The sequence below is a fragment of the Mercenaria mercenaria genome, chromosome 10, assembly GCF_021730395.1.
Source record: "Mercenaria mercenaria strain notata chromosome 10, MADL_Memer_1, whole genome shotgun sequence".
Lineage (NCBI taxonomy): Eukaryota > Metazoa > Mollusca > Bivalvia > Venerida > Veneridae > Mercenaria > Mercenaria mercenaria.
In genome coordinates, this window is record NC_069370.1 from 74,308,691 (window position 1) to 74,334,459 (window position 25,769).

General features: G+C 34.5%; 1 protein-coding gene across 1 annotated transcript in view; it reads right to left on the minus strand.

The window, feature by feature from the left end:
* LOC123561277 (sialoadhesin-like) overlaps positions 1-19,321 on the minus strand; it is a 49,180-nt gene extending 29,859 nt beyond the window's left edge. Inside the window, exons 1-2 of the mRNA XM_053553372.1 lie at positions 19,168-19,321; positions 48-332 (exon numbers count right to left, since the gene is read on the minus strand). Of these exons, the coding sequence (XP_053409347.1) occupies positions 48-332; positions 19,168-19,237 (355 nt within the window). The 5' untranslated portion in view covers positions 19,238-19,321. The remainder of the gene's footprint in view (positions 1-47; positions 333-19,167) is intronic.
* Between the last annotated feature and the right edge of the window lie 6,448 nt (positions 19,322-25,769).

Here is a 25,769-nt window from a genome sequence, read left to right on the forward strand (position 1 = left end):
TTGTAATTGAAGGCAAGAGAGACATGGTAACCCTATATTACATTTACCTCTCACAGTAAGATTCATTGCTGAAGCATAACATGAGTATTGTCCTCTGTCATTCCTCACAACATTGCTTATCACAAGATCCATTTTATTTTGACCCCATGACAGTCGGTTCAATTTCTCACCGAGAGCAGGATTAAAGTTTGAAATATTTGCAGTATTTGCGTAATTGTAAAGTCCTTCTGGTCCAGTCCAACTCGGGTAATTCCTACTGGAACTACATGATAATGTTATATTACTTCTCTCATTGGCATAAATGACCACAGCAGAAGTTGAATATTGCATTCCTAAAATGTAAAATAAATCATGAAACAATGTGGAGCCTCAAGATTACTGTAACCTACAGACCTCCAAAAAGTCATGTACTGACACAGTACCATACTGAAATTTTTTTTTTAAATATTTAATCGATAGGAATAGATTTATTGCTATTTTACAAAATGATATACCTATATAATAACTGCATTTGATTTTAACATCTTAAACGGTATTAAAGATATTTCGTTTTCTGCCTTTGAATTTCTTAGCGCTCGTGCCATTGTTTATATGACATTGTAATGATAATATAAACACATCTTCTCCATCTATCATTGATATTAAAGCCACAAATCAGAAAATAAAACTCCATTTCGTTGACGTGTAGCACATTTGTCAATTTTCGTTGGACGCGGTTTATATTTGGGATGTAGATTGGATAAATATGTTAAAAAGATTAACCAGTGTACTGTATATCTATTATCTAATCATTAACGAGTAGAGATCTATACTATTAGATATAAAGTAATAAAAGTCCACTGCGTTGAAGTTTGGCAGGCAACCCTATTCTGCGGGCATGCGGCAAAATTTTCGGCCAACTGTGACATATTTATAATAATTGGGCAAATTTGTTATACCAAACCCGGGAAACGCAGGTCACGTAAGAAACGAACGATCCAGCATACGCCGGCCACGTGTGCTGCAAGTAAAAAAAAAAAAAAATAAAATACCTACGCCAGCGGCGAAACGGCATACGCCGCAAGTGTGAAACGAATTGACCCACTACCAGCAAATTGGTTTTTATGATAAAATCTATACCACCTATTTTTTTATACTGTTCGACAAAACAACATGAGATTGTCATGATAGTAGTACGTTTTTCTTGTTTAATTGTAATAGGTTACCGAACTGGTCGTATGTGGATCACCTGACACATCTTAACAGAGAACTTCACAAAATGCTATATGCTAAATATCTAAGCTCTAGACAGTGAGGTTTTAGACAAGAAGAATTTTTATTTTTTTCCTATGTAAGTTTATGTAAAAAAAGTGATCTCAATACGTATGATTTGAACAAACTTGGTAGACGACCAGTAGACGATGCTTCATACCAATTGTTTTAGTTCTTGTTCTTGCAGCTTCAGACAAGAGGATTTTAATGTTTTTCTTATGTTAGCCTATGTAAAACTTGGCGGGAACAGTTTTAACCCCAGAGGCATAAATTTTACAAACTTGGTAAATGATCACTACCCAAAACTTAATGCTCAAGGGCTTAAGGTCTGGATAAAAAGAATATTTCAAGTTTTTCTGATATACGCCTATGTAAAACAAAAGAATCCCAGGGAAAGGGCCAATATTTGACCCCAAATTCATGATTTGGACACACTTGCACAATGCTATATGTTGAATGTCTAGACAAGAAGATTTTTAAATTATTTCATATGTAAGTCTATGTGAAACAAGTGATTCTCTAAGCGGAGCAAGTTTTGACTTCGTGGGCATGATTTGTTCTGATACAGTTGTAATATTTTATCGTCCAAATAAGGGCCATAACTCCAGAAATAAAACTTTAATATAAATATCCGACATCATGCACATGTCCACTTCATTCAAGTTTCTTTCAATTTGTCGGAAAGATGTAGAAGGTATTGAGCGCACAATGTTCTGATACGCATAACAATATAATATCAATTCCATGTTGATAATGTATACCAGGTTGCAGTTCATTTGGATGGAAACTGTATGAGGTGAGGAGTACACGATGTGCTTATGTAGTTATAGTATTTAAATGTCCAAAATGGGCCATAACTCCAGTAAAAATATACGGACATGAAAGTCCCAAAAATATGCTTAGTGACATATGCCAAGTTTCATTTCAATTGGATAGGAGCTGCGTACACAATGTTCTGATGTAAAGTTAAACACGAGCTCCATTTACGGGGCATAATACGTCTGTTTCAAAAGCATACAGGGCAGTAAAAATGTACAGGGCTGGGTGAGGGATATGTATGGGGTAAGGGATGTAGATACCAAGATACAGTATAAAGAAACCGATCTGAAAATAATACAGGCGCAGCGAAGGAAACCTTAAATGTTAGATATACCAAATTACCAGACAGATTGTAAAAAATAACAAAATCTTTAAACAACAGATTGAAAATTGACCTTTTTTACATTTTTGAGCTATGTAATGTAATACAGGATGAGTTTACTATTATAAACCTAGTTTAACAAGTGAACGAGTAGTGTGACCGAGTATTGCAGTGGCAATACAGAAGTCACCTACTGGTAGAAAACTTTGTTACTGTTCGTCCCTTGTAGTTGTTGGCAAGAAATACTGTTTGAATAATTGCAGGATCCAGATTTGCGGACGGACAGGTGGACGGATGAAAAGACAGATGGACGGAGGGCATTCCTATTGTCCACTCCATTGTTCTGTCGGTAGGGGACAAAAAATGATTAAAGGCATTTAGGAGCTAAGAAACAAAAACTATTTTTACTTAAATTTCAATTGTGACCTCGACCTACAAGCATAGATCAAGTATGCGACACATTGTCTCATCATTGGGAATATTTGTGTGCAGTTCTAAGAAAATCCATCGATGCACATACAAGATATAGAGCGGAAACAATTTTACTTGACCTTCAATAGTGATCCTGACCTTTGTCCGACAACCATGGGTCATGTGCGCGACACATAGTCTAATTATGGGGAACATTTCTGTGTAGTAATAAAAAACCCTTTAATGTAATTAAAAGTTATTGAGCAAAAAATATTTTTACTTTAATTTCAATAGTGACCTTTGACCACCAAGCATGGGTTATGTATGCGACATATTGTCTGGCCACGAAGAACATTTGCTAGTACTGGTAAGAAAATAATTCAATGCATATAAATGTTATGGAGTGGAAACAAATTCTTACATGACTTTAAACAGTGACCTTGACCTAAAAGCATAGATCATGTATTGACACATTGCCTCATCATAGGGAACGTTTCTGTGTAGCACTAAGATAATCCATCAATGTACATAAAAGTTATGAAGTGGAAACAAGTTTTACTTGATCTTCAATAGTGACCTTGACCTTTGACCTACAAGCATAGGTCATGTACGTGCATGATTTACAAATTGTCCTCTATTCACAAACCGAGTTTCATGAACCTAGCTTGAATACTTTTTGAGTAACTGCAGGATCTAGATTTGCAGACGGTATTTTGGTATTTATTCTATCACTAGGGATAAGATTATAAATATTTTTCTAAGTCGGAATTAAAACTGATTCCATTTGTAGTCTGTTCCACTGATCAGTCTTAGCAATACAGTCAGTAACAAACCAAATTACATTTAACAATACCATGATAAAATAGCCAGGCTTTCCCAAAGAGATATGTAGCGCAATATAAACCTTGGTATTGAGTGCTCATAGAAAATTGTCTTAATCCTCGAAAAGCGTCTCGTACGTTATATATATATATATATAAATAAAAAAGAAAAACATCCAATTGGTTTCCTCTATCTGTATTTCTGTCCACCTACCGGTTTCATATCATAATCATCAGGGCAGACACATTAAAAACATTTTAATGTGTCTGCCCTGATGATTATGATATGAAACCGGTAGGTGGACAGAAATACAGATAGAGGAAACCCATTGGATGTTTTTCTTTTTTATTTATTATATACTTGTCCAGGAGTAACTTTTAATATTTTCTATTATATATATATATATATATAAAAAGAAAAAATAAACAACATTACATGAGTAACATTATATTTGCCTACCGGTTTCGTTTATACTCATCAGGGCAAATATAATGTTACTCATGTAATGTTGTTTATTTTTTCTTTATAATATACTTGATCCGGTACAAACTTTTGCATTTTTATCTCTCTCTCTCTCTCTCTCTCTCTCTCTCTCTCTCTCTCCTCCAAAAGCGTCTCGTACGTATAATATATATATATATATATATATATATATATATATATATATATTATATATATACACTTTAAAGGCATTTATATTCAACTGCTTATGTATGATGTTTATGGAACTAAGGATTCTTGCGTACGAGTAATTATTGAGTAAAATAAATATATGCTTGAATCGATTTTCCAAGCTCCGTGTAGCACGCCTGGTAAACTACAGAGCTACCTCTTAAAGGGGTATACGGTAAACTGCTCTGTCGCAACTTCCGAGGTAGTGCACGTCGCGATAAAAGAACATCAACAAAGGTGAGTGTCATCATATTTTTTTTCATTTTTACAAGCAGTGTATCGAATATCAAAAATCGGGGAATGGTACGCGATGTAGATATGATTTAACTTTACAGAGAACTTTAAGTTTGCTAATTCAATCTTAATTTGTGGTCGTGGTGCTGTTTACCAACAAGCTGATTTAGCAGTAAATTTGGCCATTTCGTCATGAAAGCACTTTCATTGTCAAATATTTACATTTTAACTAATATTAAGAAGCAAACCGAATCATTATTTTAACTTGACGTAGATTTGATCAAAGTAAACACTTTGATCAAATTTCATGAACATTCTGCATAAAATGTAGCCCCTACTGCATTCAGAAAGTTTTTCTTTGATTTTACTGGATGACCTAGTTTTGAAGCTCAGATGACCCCTATTAGTACTCCTTCTAGAGTTCATCAGGAGAAACATTCTGATTCAATTCCATAAATATCCAGTATAAAATTTAGCCCCTATTGCATAAAAAGATTTTTATAAAGATTTTATCAGACAACCTTGTTTTTCACCCTAAATGACCCATATTCGAACTTGACCTAGATTTCATCCAGACAGACATTGTGGTTGAATTTCATATATCATCCACTGTAAAATGCAGTCCCTACTTTTCTTGGATTTGACCTAGCGACCTGGTTTGTGACTCAAGATCACTAATATTCGAACTTGACCTAGATTTTATCGAGGTCATCAATCTAAATTTTATTAATATTCAGTGTAACATACAGCCCCTATTGCGTACAAATTGACCCGCTCTCAAAATATTTGCTAAGATAATTTTCATAATTAGTCAAATTATTGGAGGGACCCCGCCTCGACTGTTCCTACGGCCCTGATATACACACTTAGGCAAGTACGCATGCGGATATGAATGCATACTTTTATTTGATTTCCATGTCTAACTCTGTCTCTCAGCAAAACAGATATTTCTGAATTAGTCTACCGACCTACTCACCAGAGATTTCTACAGATATGTTACCCTTTATTTCTTCAGAAATAATCAAACACTTCCTGATTTCTGAGCTATTATTTTTTGTAGATGTAGTGAAATGGGGGGTGAGTGGGGGTGAATGAGAGTAGTGCTCTCGTGCTGGGCGAATGTCCGAAACCTTGGGGACCGCAGGCAAATAGCTCTGGGGCTGTTAGTTCTCTACTGTGTCCAGACTTTAGTCTTGAGGAAATCAGTGATGAGTATCCGCAGAGATGCAGTACATTGACCCGTAACCAGCTTGATGACTGTATCAGTATCTATATGTATGATGGTGGGAGTAATATTGCTGACACTTGCTAGTAGGTAGGTTGCTTAGTAATCCCAACTAGTTAATTAGTACAGGAGATCATTAAGAGACTGTTTCCACTCATAATCTTAGCACTATATGTGTTAGTGCAGATATTGACTTAACCTTTCTTGGAACGCCCCTTACACTTCAGAAAATACGGCAACCGTATCAACCCTTAATTCCAACATCCAAAGCAATCTGGCCAGTAAAACAAATACTGTATCTACCATTCTGCCCAAGCCACGTGCAATTTAGACAATGTGGATACCGTAGTAACCCTCAAGTCTAGCACCCATGTGACTTATGCCATAAATCAGATACCTTACTTACCCTTTCTTTGGATGCCCTAGAAAGAATGGATACTGTAGTCACCCCGTTTCTAGCACTCAATGTGTTCTGTACAATAATGCAGATACTATGTATCTTACTTTTCTCCTAGTTCCATGTGTGCTATAGACAACATGGATGCTGCATTCATTCCACTTCTGACACCAATATAGCGAAAATGGGCATCGTTATACCGGGTCCGATACTCCTATTAGGGACGGAAGAGATTAAACAGACAGATATAAATACAATGCAGTCACTTACTACCCAAGATGGCCTTGGATTTCAGTTTGTGATACAGAATAGTTTCAGTTGGTGATACAGAAAAGCGATGCTGCTCGTCGATGATTGGTCCTCTTGGCCAGGTGATTGGGATCCTCCTCTCTGATTGGCTGTTTTTTCTGTGACCTCTTACAGTGATTTAATTAAACCTTAACTGAATTCCCACTACAGAACTTTAGATTGTTAAAGATTTTGCCAGCACTAAACTCCGGTACAAACGATTTATCACAACTAAGTCCTATGCACGTTGAACAGGCGGAACAGTTGTCATGAAAGTTGTTTGCTGTACTTGCCAGTCAGGGTCCAGCTGTTCGAAAATTTAACGGGCTGTTGAACTAACCGCCGGTTAAATTTTCATCCAAAATATTAGTTAATGTGGAAATGTATGATGTTTTGATTTTATGGTAAGGACATTTAATTGTTCATATTCCTTAATCTATAACTTTGATTTACTAAGTCTTCTAAAATGTTGAAATATAACTCTAAATGTTAATTAACCATTAGCTTAATCGCCCGTTAAAGTTTCAAACAACTGGGTCCAGGTAACGAGGTGTAAAACATTAGCATGTAGTTGCAGAAAATTAGGTTTGGAATGTAGTTTACATGCAGAGGACTTGATAATCTAAAGTTCTCTACATCTACAAAAAATATAAGCTCAGAAATCAGGACTTGTTTGATTATTTGCATTGATAATGTATTGGTAGAGATACTAGCTATTACAGTACCACAAGCATTTAAGTAAAGCTATACAGTGTGATAACTTCTTAAAATATAATTTTTGTGAATTTTAGTTATTACCCTACCAATAGAAGCTAGGCAGATCTAGCAGTTAAGTAGCTGCTATCACACTGCTACCAGTAGCCGCTAGCTGCTATTGGTGGTGTTTCGTTTGCAAATTAGTTTTCCTGCTACTTGTAGTGGCTAGCTGCTACTTTTTCCTGCTACCTTAATTGCTGCTACTTGTTACCTGTTTCTATAGTAGCGGCTAGCTGCTACCTTTTCCTGCTACATAGCTTCTATTGGTAGTGTTTTGTATGCATATTAGTTTTCTTGCTATACTGGTAGCCGCTACCTAGCTGCTACCTTTTCATGCTACCGAGCTGCTACCTTTGAAATTATTGTAGAATATTTCGTGGATGTCATCTAATCCACCCAGGGTAAACATAGTAAAGTATCATGAAGATTGGACCACAAAATTAATTAATGTACTACCTCGAAAGTGTTCAAAACTGAAAAGGTTGTCCTAGATATCATGACTAAGACTCATGAAGATTGCAAAAAAAAATTTGGCCTCTAGAGTGTCCACAAGGAAATCGTCTATGCCTATGATCAGATGACAGGCTGACAGATTACGGACAAATGTGGTCTCAAAAGCTCATCTGATCACACCGAGATATTGGTTAGCTAAATAAATGTAGAAGTTAAAAAGACTGGCTCAAAATACAGACCTAAAATCAACAGAAGTAAAAATTAACAAAATATAAACCATTAATTGGTATATTTTGAGACATAATTATGACTAGATCAAGATTTTATTTCATAGAGCTGTCATTGTTAGAAAAGTTTGTATTGATATATCAAATGGCAAGTATCGATGATAAAAATAACAGTCAACTGTCATTTGATATTAATGTTATCAGGTCGAGGCTGATATGCGCTGCCGAGACCTGATAACATTTGTATCAAAAGACAGTTTTTGTTTTTCTATTTATCATGTAAATCACTCAACCTAACTAGAATAACATATGCCCTCATCTCTTGTTTTGTAAAATTGAATTCTGAAGCAAAAAATAACTAAATTTATATTTTACGGATTTGAAAATACATCAGCTCCCGGAATATCTGGATGAAACAACAAAGCAGCGCCATCTTGAATTCAACTTTGACAATGTTTTTTTGACTTTCGGACATTCTTATAAAAAAACTAAGAGAGAGAGAGAGAGAGAGAGAGAGAGAGAGAGAGAGAGAGAGAGACTCAGAGCGACTCTTACTTGCGTGAAAAAAAATCACCCTCTTGAGTAAATTAGAATATATACCATTTTATACATTTGAATCGGGCAACTACAGCACATGTCCCAAGCACTGAACATTTCATTTCCACCTACAGACATTGTGATATCATGATATATGTTAGGGGGCCTACACAATGACATCATATTAAGTGCTACTTTATTGCTATGGTAGCAGGTAGCTGCTGTCATATTAGACTTAATGTGCCACCAAAATCGCTTTGTCGCTACCTTATATCTGTGCTAGCAGGTTCCTGATACCGAAAGTGGGGGGTCTCTACTAGTAGTGAGTAGATAGCAGGTACATAGCAAATACTTGCTGCCACCTGCTTCTTTCCTGCTACTAGTTCTTGATATCAAAAATAGAAGTGACTAGGTAGCAGCTTGGCTTGCTAGCCGATACCTTTGTTTCTATAAGGGTACTTGTTACCTATTTCGTAAAGATAATGCTAAAATTGTCGGTTATCATGTTGTTTTAGGCGGCCATATTGGAAATAAGGCAGTCATATTGGATATATGATGTAACTTTGGATTAAAATGCTGTAGGAATTATGTCTAATGAACGTTGTTTTACTTTTCTGTTGTCATATGAATGTTTGACACACTCAAATGCAGTATAAAACATACTATGAATCAATTCCAGATATTCCCTTAAGTTATGGCGGCCATATTGGATTTGGCAGCCATATTGGATAAATACTGTTTTCAAATATATTTTTCGGCGACTGGTAATAGACTCTGCTTATATCCTTTAAAATTTTGACATGTTTAGATAAGTTTATATGAAGCTATAAAGGAATTCCAAAAATTCGCACTTTCGTTTCATTTTTTCAACATTTTACCCCAAAAATAGGGTATTTGCATCATCGGATTTTGGTAGATTTTTGATATGTCATTCCTGATATGTTATAGATCACACATTCCAAAAATCATTTCTGTGCAATTTTTTCCCCTAAATTTCATATTTTTACTGGACTATTCATGTTTTTCTTTCAAATGACCAGGTGACCTTGTTTTTTATCTGACTCATATTTCAATTTTACCAATATTTCATCCAGACAAACATTCTGATTAAAGTTGCAAACACATTTGTTTCTTTTAGTTTTCCTAGTAGCCTAGTTTTTTATCCAAGATAACCCATATTAAAAGTTGACCTAAATTTCATCAAGGCAATCATTCTGACCAAATTTCATGAAAATCAATTGAAAAACTTCAGCCTCTGTCACATATTCAAAGCTTTCCTTTGATTTAACCAGGTAACCTAGTTTTTATTCCAGTTAACCAATGTTCAAATTTACCCTAGATTTTAGCCAGACAAACATTCTCATCATATTTCATAAAGATAGAGTGTAAAATGCAGTTCCTATTGCATAGATAAGGTATTTCTTTAATTTGACCTAGTGACCTAGTTTTTGACCTCAGATGATACATTTTTTCCTTGATCTAGACTTAAACAAGACAACCATTTTGACTAAATTTCATGAAGATCAATTGAAAAATACAGCCTCTATTGCATACACAAGCTAAATATTGACAGAGAGACAGACAGACGACTGACGACGGACATCGAGCGATCACAATAACTCACCTAAGCAAAAAGGTTAACAGAATGTACAACTATTCAAAATTTACAATAATAACCTCATGAAAAACCTTTTATAAAACAATACACTGAAAATTCATACATATGTATATCAAATGGAACAGTAACTTTATATTATTTCAAGTGAGGTCAATCCAAAGCAAATATTAGAACGTTTAAATTATATGAACACAGAGCTCTGTTCATGCAACACAGAGCTATCTCCTTAGCGACATGACTAGCTCCTTCACGACAGAGCTATCTCTCACAATAAAAAATAATAATTTTACTCCCGAACCATTTTCGGTACATATTTTATTTCCAAATGCATTATATATTTTACAGCTACCTCACGCCTACTCGTAGTCTGCCTATATATCCAGAAAAGTGGCCTAGAAATTGCCTTTGATGGCATTTTTTGTTAATGCCCGACAGCCATGTTCATTGTAAACTTTATAAAAATTGGAAAAGTTTCAGAGGGGCTGTCGCCTTCTAAGGGTCATAGTAAGGTCACAGCACAAGGTCAAAGGTCAATAAGTGCATTTTTGTTATAAACGTCAGATTTTCGCCACTTTTGCTACCTTTTAATACAAACTTGTAATTTTTCGGTGATAATTATGAATTTGAGAAGTAAAATAAATTACTTCGTGTATATTTATTGCATTTGAGACTGGCAAAATTCAAAACGACTAAAGTTATTTCTATAGAATGAGCTTAATTTTTCGTACGCTCTGATTTTCTGTTCATTTATAAAAGCTATCTTTTTCATGTTTGATATTCTAAAACTTCCGTTTACAGCCTAACACTTTTAAAAAAAGGCTAGTTGATTGCCTGTATGATTGTCTGTATGAACAGTAAAGGTAGAAAAAGTCTTTGGCGCGTATTATAAGACTGGTACAGTTAAACTTCGTTTGCTCGAATTTGGATTATTCGCTTAGTACTGGCTCGAACTCATCGTCAGTTCTATATAATGTGTACTTCACGTTGGCTTGTCCTACTGATATCTCGAACACATTTTGCTTGTCCCGTCGAGCTCTAGCGAACATAAAGTTTGACTGTACTAACTGTTGACAGGTCTAAAGATTCCTTCGGTAGCATAGAACTCAAGGGCGTAAAATAGCAAAGTCAGTTTGATTAAGTCTGTTTGTGAGATAGTATGAAATGTGCAAATTCTCTCAAGCATTATCTAAAATGGTCTATGCTGTCAATTAAAAATCAATTCCAGTGGTTTATGCATGTGCTGTATTAATTTCAGGAATGTGTGGGTGTTGAGAAATACCATCTATGTACAAAAATTAAGCGATATCAAAGTTTAAATATAGATATTAGATAACCGCAAATGTTATGTTGTTTTTATTTTCATTCCATTAGCATGAAAATGATACTCTTCATATTTCTGAATCAGCTAAAACATATTACTTTGCACATTAACGTTATGCTATTATAAGAACTGGTAACCGTTCTTCAAGTGTTTTCAATATCTACAATTTTGTAACTACCGGTATTTGTTTATACTGGTTCTATAAATGTCATAACTTCAAAAAGGCTTAATAATTGTCAGTGAATTTGAAAGTATATCGAATATTATTAGTATTATCTTTATGACTGTGAATATAGGGGAAAGCATGTTTGTTTTCCTGTTACAACGCCTTTAGATTTCCGAGTATTTGGCTGGTGATAGGACCGGGTAGAGCAAACGTACCAATGTATCGCGAAGGAATCTAATGTTATGAAATGAAACAAATGTGAGCCAATGCTATTTTAGCTTTAAATGTGTAAAATTAGATATATTGTTAATTAAATTCAGTGCGGAATGCTAGAATGAACTACCCTTATATAAAAATAACGTCTTACCCTTGTATAAAAAATGATTAAACCCCATATAATGGAATAATAGTCCTACTTCACAAGCTATAGACGTCTTAGCCTATATTCAATCGACAGTATTTGTTTATTATAAATCCATCGTTTTGAATTTCGAATCTCTTCTTCATGCTCTTCTCATCATGTAGGAGGTTATTTTTACACATTGTATATCTCTTAATTACTATCGAAACACCATATTTCATCATTTTGATTAGCTGAACCATCATCTGTTAGTAATCATGAAGATATAGAAAGGTATATTTTAATAGTTTACTGAATGTGACTTAATGTTACTATTATAAAAATCTAAAGCAACCTTTCTGATGTTTTTATATCTTTATTTTTACATTTTAATTTGTAAAACATCTGAATGACTAATGTTTCAGTTCCAAGATACTAGCTTTCTTTTCACAATGTAATCAAGGACATCCTGTCTGAAACCAAATAAAATAATGCAAATATCGCATAAAGAGCTTCGGTGATAGTTCTTGAAATGTTCTACTTAATTACAAATACATAAAATATGATGATAAATGTCTGACCGATAGTAGAAAAAAAGGAAAGAAATTACAGCAAATCAAAGACATGGTGTATAGAGTATTCAGTTAAATTCCTACAGATCTGTTCTGTTTTGCTTATTACCGTACATGTATTGTGTACACCTATAATGTGACCAATATTTCACTTATTCCTCTAAAATGGTCCTATTTAACCATCACCTCGTGGGCAAATTAACATAAATCTATATTATATAATGAATTATCACCAGTATTGAAATCATTTCTTGAGGAGATGGAGAAGCATTCAATATATGTAAATGTTACTTCCAACAGTATTTCAGTCATGTAACGGCGTTCAATTAACCTAATCAGTGTTTCTGCAGTCTCTACAAGTACTAGCCGTTTCCCCGCAAGTAACTGCCAACTTCTCCAAATGATTCAGAAGTAGAGGACGAAATTACTCCTGACAATGTCTATTATCAAATCATCATGGAGAACATACACCTCTCCCGGGGATCGAACTCACGATCCCGCGATCCTTAGATCTGCGCTCCCCTTATTGAGCTAAAATACTTGGTTGTATACATGACAGTAAAGTGATTTTAACTGTTTATGTGAGAATTTTTATATAATATTATTTATATGTAATTCATTTTCGTTGTAGTCTCCCTCCTCAAAACCAACCATATTTTCTCTTTCGCACACATTTATCAAAAGGTGTACAATATGTAAATAATCCTTTGATAGTCAGTTCAAAGCTTAAATTCAAATTTTATTGCTACCTCACTTTTGTTTTTATCTCTGCCAAAGTTTGAATGAAAATTGGACACATTGCTTAATGACCAGTTTAATTAGATAAACATAACAGCGATATTAACTGCGGGTACATTCACTGAGCCATGACAGTTCAAATAGGGTAACCTAAAAATTAAACGTCACAGAATGGATGCAACTTGGTGCTGGTCTCTATGTGGCAAGTACTGCCATCTGCAGTATTAAACAATTTTGTCATTAATTGGTGTCATTAATGACGTCCAAAACCTGATATAAAATTAACATGTTCATATTTAAAATATTGACGGATGTTCCATTTCAACTAAACATAGTTGAACATTCAGAATATGGTACTTTGAATTTCTGCTGTGATGAATTTACTAATTATGTGGCATTTAATTTAAGGGTTACCTTATTTTTACCCATACGGTTAATGAAAATATATCAGGCTATGATCGTTTTTATGTTTTATTATAATAAAATAATCATTAAACATTGTGTAGAACATTCATCCAAATCTGTCAAAATTTGGCGATAAAAGAAAAAAAAAAGAAAAGTTGTTGAGTATATTATTAATAAACGCACCATTTTGATTCCTGTAGTACCTTAGAAGTCATTTTTAAAAGTTCATTTTTGACCTTGACATGTCTGTGACCTTGAAATTACATTAAAATAACCCTTGGATACGACGATACCAAAAATATTTTTGCAGTTGATCCAACTTATATGATATATAGATTGGCAAATATGTCAAGTATAACACACTTTGCCATCGTATGCCACTTTTCCCAGATATATATTATTCTATATAATATAATATTTATAATATATATATTTTTAATGTTATCATCAGTTTTATTTACAAAAATACTAAAGGGCGTTGAAAAACAATATTTAAACCAATTTAGATGTCTATAATAAATTTGAAAACAAAACGAGTGCACAACGGTGTAGTTTATTCGTAAATGCACTCATTTGACCTTTGACCCCATTATACGGTAAGGAGGAATCCTAGAAGGCGACAGCCCCTTTTAAATTTCATGTTTGATACTAAGGAACAGTTTTATAATAATATCCGAGCATTAACAAAAAATGCCATCAGAAGTCACATTTTCCTCAGATATTGGCAGACTATCGGTTTGCTTCTTAATATTAGTTAAAATGTAAATATTCGACAATGAAAGTGCTTTCATGACGAAATGGCCAAATTTACTGCTAAATCAGCTTGTTGGTAAACAGCACCACGACAACAAATTAAGAATGAATTAGCAAACTTAAAGTTCTCATATCTACATCGCGTACAATTCCCCGATTTTTGATATTTGATACACTGCTTGTAAAAATGCAAAAAATATGATGACACTCATCTTTGTTGATGTTCTTTTATCGCGACGTGCACTACCTCGGAAGTTGCGACAGAGCATTTTATCGTATACCTCTTAAAGAGGTAGCTCTGTAGTTTACCAGGCGTGTGTAGGCGGCCGAGTCTAAAATCTTACCTGAGGTATCGGAAGTCAGACGGAATATGGAAACGGTCATCCATCCGTACGGAACAAATTTGCGGAAAATGTACACGGTTACGAGACGCTTTTCTCCACACCATTATTTTCGTCTGGTCACATGCTTTAAAAATATACATATGTTTTAGGTTAATGCGGTACCGGTCTGGACAGGTGTGCATTTTTGGCCATTTTTTTTGCCTTAAAATTTAGTGTCCTGAAACCGGAGTTTTACTTAACAACTGAATCGGCAGGCTGAAAATGCCACACGATGCCAGTCATCTATTGTTCATATCGGCTCTGTGTAAAATAAGTATAGATCTACTGGTAACTTACTATAAATCATTCTCTTTCTAGACCACGATAGTAGCATTGTAATCAACTGCATGTATAACTAATTTGTGTATTATTATTTTTTCTGACACATTCAACTTGTTTGGGTTTAAGGCAACTGTACTGGTTGTGTTTCATTCTTTATTAATTCAAAACAATGCACACTTCGTTTTTTTTACAGAAAACTCCTACTGTAGCTGCCGACAAAAAAGATCTAAAAATAAAAGGAAGCTCCGCGTGACGTTTACATCGATATATACACTCAGCATATAAGTGATTGCTATCGTTCTTTAATTACCTGAGGCCGCAGGTATATTGGAATGCAACAAGTAGTGTAGCACATGGTATATATGGTCTATATGATATACAGAGAAATGTTTGTGACCTGAATTCCTCATTTATTATTTCATATAATTTATTCAAACTTTCAGCAATGATCAATATTGATACCTAGCTGTGCATACGTTTTTGTGTTAATTGCTCTTCAATTTCCTGGATTATGGTCCTGTGTTGTCAACGAAGTCCAGGTGAAGGCATGAATCATATTTGTGAAAGCTGTGGAGGAATATTCAAATCAGTTAATTTCTATAGTAGACAAACACGCCCCTTTGACTACCAAGACTATTGTGTTAAGACCTTCATGTCCTTGGTATACCGAGCAACTCCACAAAGCAAAACATCAGAAACGAAAATTAGAACGGAAATGGCGTGAAAGTAAGCTCACAATCGATCACCAAATTTACCGAACACAGTGTGCTGAAGTGAATAAGATGCTAAAACAAGCTCGTGTTGAATACTATACAGGCAAAATTGACTCATGTGGCAGTGATCATAAGAGTTTATCAAAGATTACCAAAAATCTTCTTGGCGATACAAATCAGGTGATTTTACCATCACAATCATCTCCACAGCATCTCGCACAAGATTTCAGTGACTTCTTTATTGGAAAGATCGAAACAATCAGAAACGATATAGCATCGCAAACACAATCTGTATCTGATTTAGATGACATAGAAACTGAATACACAGGTGTCAATTATGTAGAGTTTACTCAAGCCTCAGAAGACGAAGTGAAATCAATTATCAAAAAGTCAGCGAACAAATCATGCGAACTAGATCCTATCCCAACATGGTTATTAAAAGAATGTCTTGACGAACTAACACCAGTGATAACAACAATTATGAATGCATCTCTAGATGCTGCGTATGTGCCCAAAGCGTTCAAACATTCACGAATAAGACCTCTTCTAAAAAAGCCAAGCTAGACTCTAATGTCCTAAAAAACTATAGACCTGTGTCAAACTTGCCGTTTCTGTCTAAAATCTTAGAAAAAGTGGTAGATGTTCGAATTGAAAAATCATCTGAGGAACAACGAACTTCATGAAGTTAATCAATCTGCTTATAAAAAATTCCACTCAACCGAAACCGCCCTATTAAAAGTTCAAAATGACATTCTTCAATCGTTGGATAAGAACAATGTGACTATTCTTGTGATGCTTGATCTCTCTGCAGCATTTGACACTATTGACCACGGGACGTTGATTCATCGCCTTGAACGTCACTTTGGTGTTACAGGCAAGCCACTCGCATGGATGATGTCATACCTTAGTGACCGCTACCAGACCGTATGCATAGATGGCGAGCTATCACAACCAGTGCTAATGAAGTACAGTGTACCCCAAGGGTCTGTCCTGGGGCCAAAGAACTACACAATGTACAAAACCAGTCGGAGCTATCTGCAGAAAGCACGGACTGAACATCATTTCTATGCGGACGATTCGCAGTTATATCAATCCTTCAAACCAATAAATAAAATGTCTATTGAAGAGACCATTCTTTCGCGTTGAAAGTTGTTTAAAGGATATAGTAAGTTGGATGAATACTAACATGTTGAAACTCAATGCTGAAAAAACAGAATTAATCATATTTTCATCTGAACACAAGACACAATCTGTTTCAAACATATCTGTGAAAGTGGACGGCTCTGAAATCAAACAATCAGGCAGTGTCAGGAACCTCGGTGCTTTCCTGGATTCGAACATGAGGATGGAGCAACATGTGAATAGTGTGTGTAGGAATTCCTATGCACAGTTGCGGCAAATTAGTCACATCAGACAATATATAAACCGCAAACGCAACCAAATCTCTAATCAACTCTCTTGTTACATCACGTTTGGATTATTGCAACTCTCTCTATATGGAATTCCAAAACGGTCAATGAACAAACTGCAATATGTCCAAAACACGGCAGCTAGAATCGTAAAACCCGAACATCCAAATACGACCATATAACGCCTGTTCTGCGTGAACTCCATTGGCTTCCTGTGCAATGTAGGGTAGAATACAAAATTATAACACATACATATAAGGCACTCAAAGATCAATCACCAGCTTATGTAGCGAACATGCTAGAAATATATACACCATCCAGAAATCTGAGATCGCAGAATAATGCATTAAAACTAGTGGTGCCCAAATGTCGAACAATACGATTTGGTGACAGGAGCTTTCAGACAGCTGCTGCGAGGTTATGGAATGCCCTCCCATCTGGCATAAGAGAGTGCAAGACCGTGCAAAGTTTCAAAAAAGCGCTAAAGACGCATTATTTCATACAATTCTTTGGCAACTAACATCTCACTGATTACCTGATCTATAATGTAGGTACTTTGCCGCCAATTAATTACTTTAATTAAGAACTCCAGTGTGACAGAATAATGTTGGCGGTGTTTTTTTCTGTGGGATGTATCATGGATGTTCTCCGGACCGTTTAGGTAGGGATTGACCCAATCATCCGGGACGGTTTGCATGCTGTGATGCATTTCGCAGACATCATACCGTTTAATTCTGTCTGTTCAAAATGTAAGATATCTTCTGTTCTATTCTGCTCTGACCAGTGTCTTTGATAGGTCAGTTAATGTTTTATGATATTGTATTTTTGTTTCATGTTTTGATCTGCCTACCTTCCAATTTAAAATGCTTGGTATCTTATTACCGTAATGTAATTTTAATTTCTTCTATAATAGTTCAATTCCCATTTTTTATTGAACATTATATAAATGTTTTTATGTAAAGCACTTTTGAACGTATTTTTATATGAAAAGAGTGCTATATAAATGTGGTATATAATAATAATAATAAAGATGTAGTAAAGTATTTCAATAGTCAAGGAATGTGACCAGTTGAGCTAAAAGTTATACATGAAAGGGAAATATAGTTATTTTTGCTCTAAACAATATATTTCAGAATTAAGAAATACATATTTCATAGATCTACTTGTAAATCATGTACAAGGGAGTAATATTTCCTACATTAAAGCGTAATGGTATAATAATAAAAAAAAAACAAGCACGTTATTCACCCATAAGTTACTTTTTAGGCTGAGTGGTCACACATTTACATCCTTAACAATTTCTGGTCTGTATAACTTCTGGCCGCAGGAAATCTTTCGACTTGTTTTATACTTGGCTTCGGTTCTAACAGACTGGTCTTATTCCATTTGATGAATCGATAAGCTGTTTCCACACGAATATTCTATCATTGTCCCATACAGTTCAAGTGTGATAGGCACGATTCCATTCGTTAAAGGTCGCTTTCGCGTAGGATTTTTTTTTTTAATTCCATAATTACAATATTTTAACAGCGAATTTCTCTACGGTGATTTCTATTGTATAGGTAATATTACTTCAAATCCATTTTCTAGCTGATATCGTAAATGCTTAACGTTGCTTTCCTTTTGTTAACCAAGTACTACTTTCTTCATGTGCATTTGACGGTTCAAATCCGAAGGCTTTCATCGAGTGTCTTCGGATTTAGCCTAACTAAAGCAAGTGTCTCTGATGAGACCCTTGCTAAAAATGAAAACGATGAAGAGAACTATAATGTATAGATTCATCCACTTACATAATACTTTTTTTTTCTAGGTTTTAGGATACTGTAATATATATTTAAGTCTGGCATTTTCTAGGTGTAGTAACAATTCCACCCGGAAACATTTTACATACGGAACAAAAAAAACCTAATTCTAAAATCAGCACAATGTTTCAAAGTTCAAGGATTCCATCGGAGGTTGCAACATTGCCTTATGATAACTTATACAAAATACAGATGAACGTACCCACGATCTTTAAGTTATAATGTGAATGTTATAGCGAAACTGGACTTACCAAAGTACAGAATAACACACAATCTAAAAAACATCTTATAAAACATTATCCTCGCATTGCATCCTATCATACATTTTAAATGATAACTTCCTGGTCCGTCAGCGAATATATACTTTAAATGTTTATTTTGAAAGGAAATAACCTACTTTTTAAATATAGAAACTTATCTGTCTTGTTTTACTTATCGGAAAGAAATATGTTTACAAAACAATTTGTTCAATAGATATTTTACATTAAAGACAAGGAACGAAAGACCATAATTCATTCTGTGTAATTATTACACATGTAAATCCTTTTTTTTGGATGAATGCATTATGACATGTTCGGATACTTTTGGGGTCCCGGTGCAGATCATTAGTATTATGACAATAGTCAGTTATTAAATGTATTGAAAGAAACATTTGTATATTTTTCAAAAGAGCATAATCAGTTTCAATAAAACCTTCAATAGATATCGCAATGGTCATTGAATAGCTGTTAATAAATAATACATTTAATATTTCTGTCTCTTTATTGTTTTAAATTTCTGTAATTAGGTATGTTTTATCCTGACAAATCTTCATGAAACGTGGATAACAGATAATAAGAAGTTTACGCATGTCATTTCATTTCGTTATCAATAAGACGAACAAGAAATATGTTTAAAAAGTTAAACGGCGTAGAGGTACTACCCTTACGAAATGGTCAAAAAGATGCGAACATGCCGCGAACATGCTGCGAACATACATATTCGCAGGAAGTATTCGCTTCTGGTGTCACCACGGTATTGAAGTACTTCCGGGTCGTTGTATCCTAGGAAGTAGTTCTTGATATGAAAAAAAGTTCAGGCATAGACAGTTTGAATTTGTTACAACCGCAGTGCTGAAGTTTATATGTATTTATCCTAGGTTTAAAGAAATCGAGGTTTTACTGTATTGAAAAGTTATTGAAGTGTTGAATGCACGATTATTTCGTGCTATTTTCAATGGTATATAGCCGAGTTGAACAGTCATTTAAGTCTGCATTGCTAACACAACACACACTACTTACATGTATACAAACTACGTCCCATCTCGCCCACTCATTGAAAATTTAAACATTGCAATATCTTTAAATTTCAGTAAGATTTTAAAGTCCCAAAGGATTTAAAGTTAAAACAAATGAAAAATGTTTTGCATTTGGTACATGGTTGGAATGGCACTTATTTCAATATTTCAAATAATATTATACAATAATCTTAAAGGGAGGTAATCAGAACTAATAGATTCAATAATACTTTCGATTGAATTTGTACATTTATCAATGACCAAACCCCTGACAAATATACAAATATTGAATAAAACAGTTATCAAAGAAAGAAAATAGGAATTGACAATTGTTTTATATGTTTTATGTTAATACAAGTGTCGAAATGTATTATAAGCCTTTAACGTTATTCTGAATATCAACATTATAATATACTTAGCGTCTGTCTAGAGCACGGCATGGGAATTTTCCCCATGTATTATAAGGTATGATAAAACCTTATAAGTAGATGTCATCAGTCAAGGATTTGTTTGTTATATAAGTGTGTGGTTTACAAACTTCGTAATATCTTGGGTCATGGTAATTTTCCAAATGTATTTGGAAAGATTATCAAACGTTTTATTAAAAGAGGTTACGACCCAACTGTTTTGAGACATACCGCATGTTTAGTGTTCAACCCGTTTACAGTTGGATACTACGCTTCCCTCTTTGATTGCGTCTGACGGAAGAGGGGGAGGACTCTATGATGAGCAGTTTTTAAATCCTACCAGGACTGAACTGTTTTGATATTTGTCTTCTGGCCTGTTTCGTCGGGCCCTTAAGGGTGTTTCTCTTGTTGCTCTGTCTTCTGAAAAGGCATTGAGTACATACGTTTTTGGTTCTTAAGGTTTGCTTTTTATATATTTATACACGAGCATTTTTGTGTTTTACATGCCATGCCTTTTTGTTTCCATTACGTGTGTTAGAGATTCACCTGGAGGGGATTACTTTTATTTACACTGTCCCATGTCTTTGGAACATGGTGGGGGTAAGAGTGAGGTTGGGTGCGCACCATAAACCGGTTTAAGCTCCCCAGTGGTGTTTTTGCCACTGACCGTTCCAAGGCGGTGCCCCACTGTGTTCCTTTGTTTGTTCGTTTTGTCCTTGTGTGTTGACTTTGTGTGCGCGCGTGTGTGTATGCTTATTGGTCGTCTTGTCCTTATGTGTTGGCTTTGAGTGTGTGTGTGTGTTGTTCGTTTTGTCCTGATGTGTAAGCTTTGAGTGTGTGTGTGTGTGTGTGTGTGTGTGTGTGTGGTGCACGCGTTTGCGTGCTGGGGGGTTCGTTTTGAGGAGGCTTCGCTTTTGGTGCGTGGCATTCCCTGTTTGATATTTTTCTTTGTTTTTAACAAGGATTTTGTAAATATCGTATATGAAAATGATGTTTTGTCAGGATAAATAAAGTTTCTTTATACATGCAGTGATGGTGCACAACATTTGAATATTGTATTATGACGAAAGAGTATATTTTATTCTTTTCTATTGATATCATTTTGCCTAACAAAGGGAGATAATATGAATTTATGAATTACTCTATGGACAAATGTTTGCTTAACTTGCATTTGTCTGCTTAATTGCAAGAGCTGATTTAAGTATAATTAGTACTTATCTTGTTGACAGTTTTTAAGAGGATGTTTATGATAATACAAGTTAGTTTATATTTTACAGATTACTCCAAGAATTGAGGAGTTCTTCTTGACACATTGTCGCCTAGATTTCTACGGAATGGATATGATTTTATATATCGATGCATATAGAGAACTGTTCTATAACGAAGTGAAGTACAAAGGACGATATATTTGCCTCGTTTACATTTCTTTTAGAAATAGAAAGTTATATTTTATTGTAAGAATAGAAATAGAAAGTTACATTTTCTTGTAAGATAGATAGACAGAAGACAGTATTTTACAAAAAGTGCAAAACTGATTCTTATCATAGTCTCATTAAGATATAAATGCATTGTAAAAATTCAAATGACTATCTTAATAAAATGATATATTTGGAAGACATATATTTGATGAATGTACATGTTTTGGATAACAAATGAACTTCTATGGATTATATTATCTTCACTGAGGATAAATTTTTTCGGCAAAAAATTGCGGGGAAGGGGATGTCAGGCCACCAGAAGATGGTAGCTGGTCTTGAGACTTGGTATCTTTCTACTCCTCTCTCCCACGACGTAGTACACCTCGCAGCACACTGACCGGGAAAGTATATTCATATAATGTTTGTTTTCCTCGTAGGAATTAAAGAAAGTTGATAGTTTATATGACTGAAGCTGAGTTGAACAGAATATAACTATAAAGATGGTTTGCAGTTATTTTTTGCTTTACAGTATAAATATGTGCAGTTTTCGTTTACTTTGAAATGTATTGATGTACATGCACGATGTGTTGGTGTTAAAGCTGGAAAATATGTTAACAATGTAGATACATGACAATGCAGATAACAAATCCTAAATATGAATTTATGTATTTGTTTTCCTTTTTTTTCTTGATTTACTTTGATTATAGGATACTGAATGATTTATTTACGATTGAGCGTAGCGAATTAGGAAATAACTAATTTTATTTCCCTGATTCCTACTAATTTATTTGTTTTTGCACTTTACTTTTTCTGTGCATGCTATTTTGTAGGCAATCTCTATCAAGGCTTTGCTTGGTAGTCATGGTTTTCAGCTAGTTCGCGGGAAGATTGCAGCAACTAGTTCGCGGCAAATCTAAAACCAAACGAACATCCCGCGAACATTGTATCAGTTGTATCAAAAGTGTTCGCGGCATGTTCGCCTGATATTTGCGGCATGATCGCAACAAGTGTTGCGGCAAACTGTAATATTTCCGTATTAAAGGGTAGGCGTATGGAAATTAGAATTAAGGACGCGTCACGGTTTAGATGTGTTTAGAATAATTGTAATATGCAATAGGTATTAAAAATTCATAACTTAAATAAATGTGCTCTTTAGATACATTCTTAATACATATTTGAAAATAAGGGAACTGTTTCAGCTAATTCCAGCGTTGTGAATGTCGCTAGTAAGTGCCAGGTGAATGAAATAATGGGAATTCTTCGGCGAAATGGATAGATAATACGATAGTGTTCTTTTATTATTTCAGTTTATGAGTTGTAAGCTACACTATACAAGAACATTTTAAGCAAATCGAACTCAAAGGTAGAATTTACAGCAAACTTTTAATTAAACATGAGTCATCTTACACCTGTCAGATTTTGTCATTAGTTTTCAGAAACTGTCAAAAGTATTTTTATCTCTCTACTCTTCATATGAATGTTTTTGTAAGTATTATGGTACCGTCCTGATCCCACACTACGACATAATCAAATTTTGAACGAGGTGGTTTGAATTCGCGTGCTAATATTCTCAATACAGTTAGACATCCAAGTAACATGCACCGAAAGTATGCCGTTATTCGGATGTTTGAGAAGGGAGGAAATAATGTTTAAACTTATATATTGTTGTTTATAATGCACATTATGTAAAATTAATGGTCATACTGCTGAAGCCACGACCTCGAGAACCTCGTTACAATATGATCAACATGCGCCGACTGTTTTCGAGAAAATATAACTTCTGACAGTAGATTTAGATCTATAACATTAGTTACATCAAATACCATGTATCCGGTCAAATTAGTGGAAAGAGTAATATGATGGTGTATTTCTTGTTTTGCTTCATTAAAGCATATTAGAGCTAGAGACAAAATCTACGTTATAACAGCCCTCGTATATGATAATATGTAAAACAACATATCCTGTTTATCACCCCTTTCAGTTGTGCAATACCTTAAGATGATCGGGGTATTCTTGCACAAAAATCTTAAAATGATTGTTTCAAAAGACTAGATGTACAAAGTTCTTGAAAACCCACTTCCAGTCTAAAGTCCCAAATATACTTGTCATTTGAAAAACATATCTTGGTCCATATTATATCATGATTACTTCTGACAAGCCAGATCAAATAAGGACCTCCAAAGTTTCTGTCATGCCAGGATATTATCGGATGATACAAATACTCCGAGTCAAAATTGTCACCAACCTAATTTATACATGTCCAGTTGGCATTTTTCCTGTGGCAAAGCATTTTCAAATGTTCTTCTCACTTCCGCACGACAAATAAAGATCTGCATATTAGAACTGAGATTTATTAAACAACGTACCATTGTAAAAATTTTGTTTCTGTGACGTTTCCTTTCGAAAATCTGGGAAATTTATGTCAATTTACACAAATGACATTGTCAGAAATGTATCATCTGTTATTTCTCATCTGTTACCCTACATATCAACCACTAAATCATCTAGTCTTCAACAACAATAACGGGTACCAGATATGTAGCTTGAGGACGGATTACACCAAACAGGAAGTGACTACTCAGTGTTACATTTGAAGTAGTCCAAAATGTAGTTCCATGCTATGGATGAAATCTGATATAATGAGTCATATGAGGATGTGACAGTTATATTTTTGGCTTAGTTTTATTGCTAATTGTATTGAGAAAAGATCTAGACCATTTTCATTGTGAATTTCCTGGAATATGTTTTATTCTTTGAGAAAATGTCTACATATGCGTAATTGCTAAACGGCTATTTTCATGGGGGCATTTTTTGAGGCTGATGTTTCTCAGAACAGATTATTTTTCTTATATGTAACATAACATGTCAATATTTTTCTATTTTTGATATGAAGACATGTCATACTAAATGACCATATATGGTTTTCATATCATTGAATTGCTCTAAAGTGCTGAAAATGAGGTCTGAATATTTTATAGTTTATATGAAATAAAGAAGGAACTGAATTGGTAGAATGTAACCATGATGGTGTGGGTATATCTAGGATCGGATATGTAGCCATTTCATTCAGAAATCCTGTCCGAGAATATCCCCATTTTGAACACCTGGAGAATAATGTCGTACCGTTTTACAAGTTTTAAAAACAACATACGAACATAATTATTTCAAGTAGGCCTACACCATTGTACTTCGGTTTAATCTAAAAAATGAATAAATATTTCATTGGAACTTTATTATTTGCAACCGAAAGTGAAATAGTAAAGTATATGCGATTTGTCTTGGGTGACTTTTATAACATTTGTTGTTGCTGATTTGATATACTTTGTAAACAGCCAGAAAAAACAAACTTTTAAAAACACATGACTGGTTTATTATACAATCTAAACATTACAACTGCCCCAAACACGATGTTTATTATCTTGACCGATAATACCCCCATGTCCGGTAATACCCTGATCGACGTTTATTGTCAAATCTACTTGGGAAATGACAAAGTTGTCTTTGATCAAAGGTGGTCTCTCAACACAGGTAAATTCACTGTTTTGGTTAAACGGGAAGAAAAATAGTGGCTCTATAAGAAGGCTTTATAGTAGTGGCCTTTAAATCAGACAGACTATCCATCAGTACCAACTATAGCTCTGTGTTTTTAATTTTTGCTACATTTAGTTGAGCAACGCTGTCTCTTTTGCTGCGTTCTTCTTCTTCTTCTTCTTCTTCTTCTTCTGCACAGGTAAATTCCTTCAATATTGATT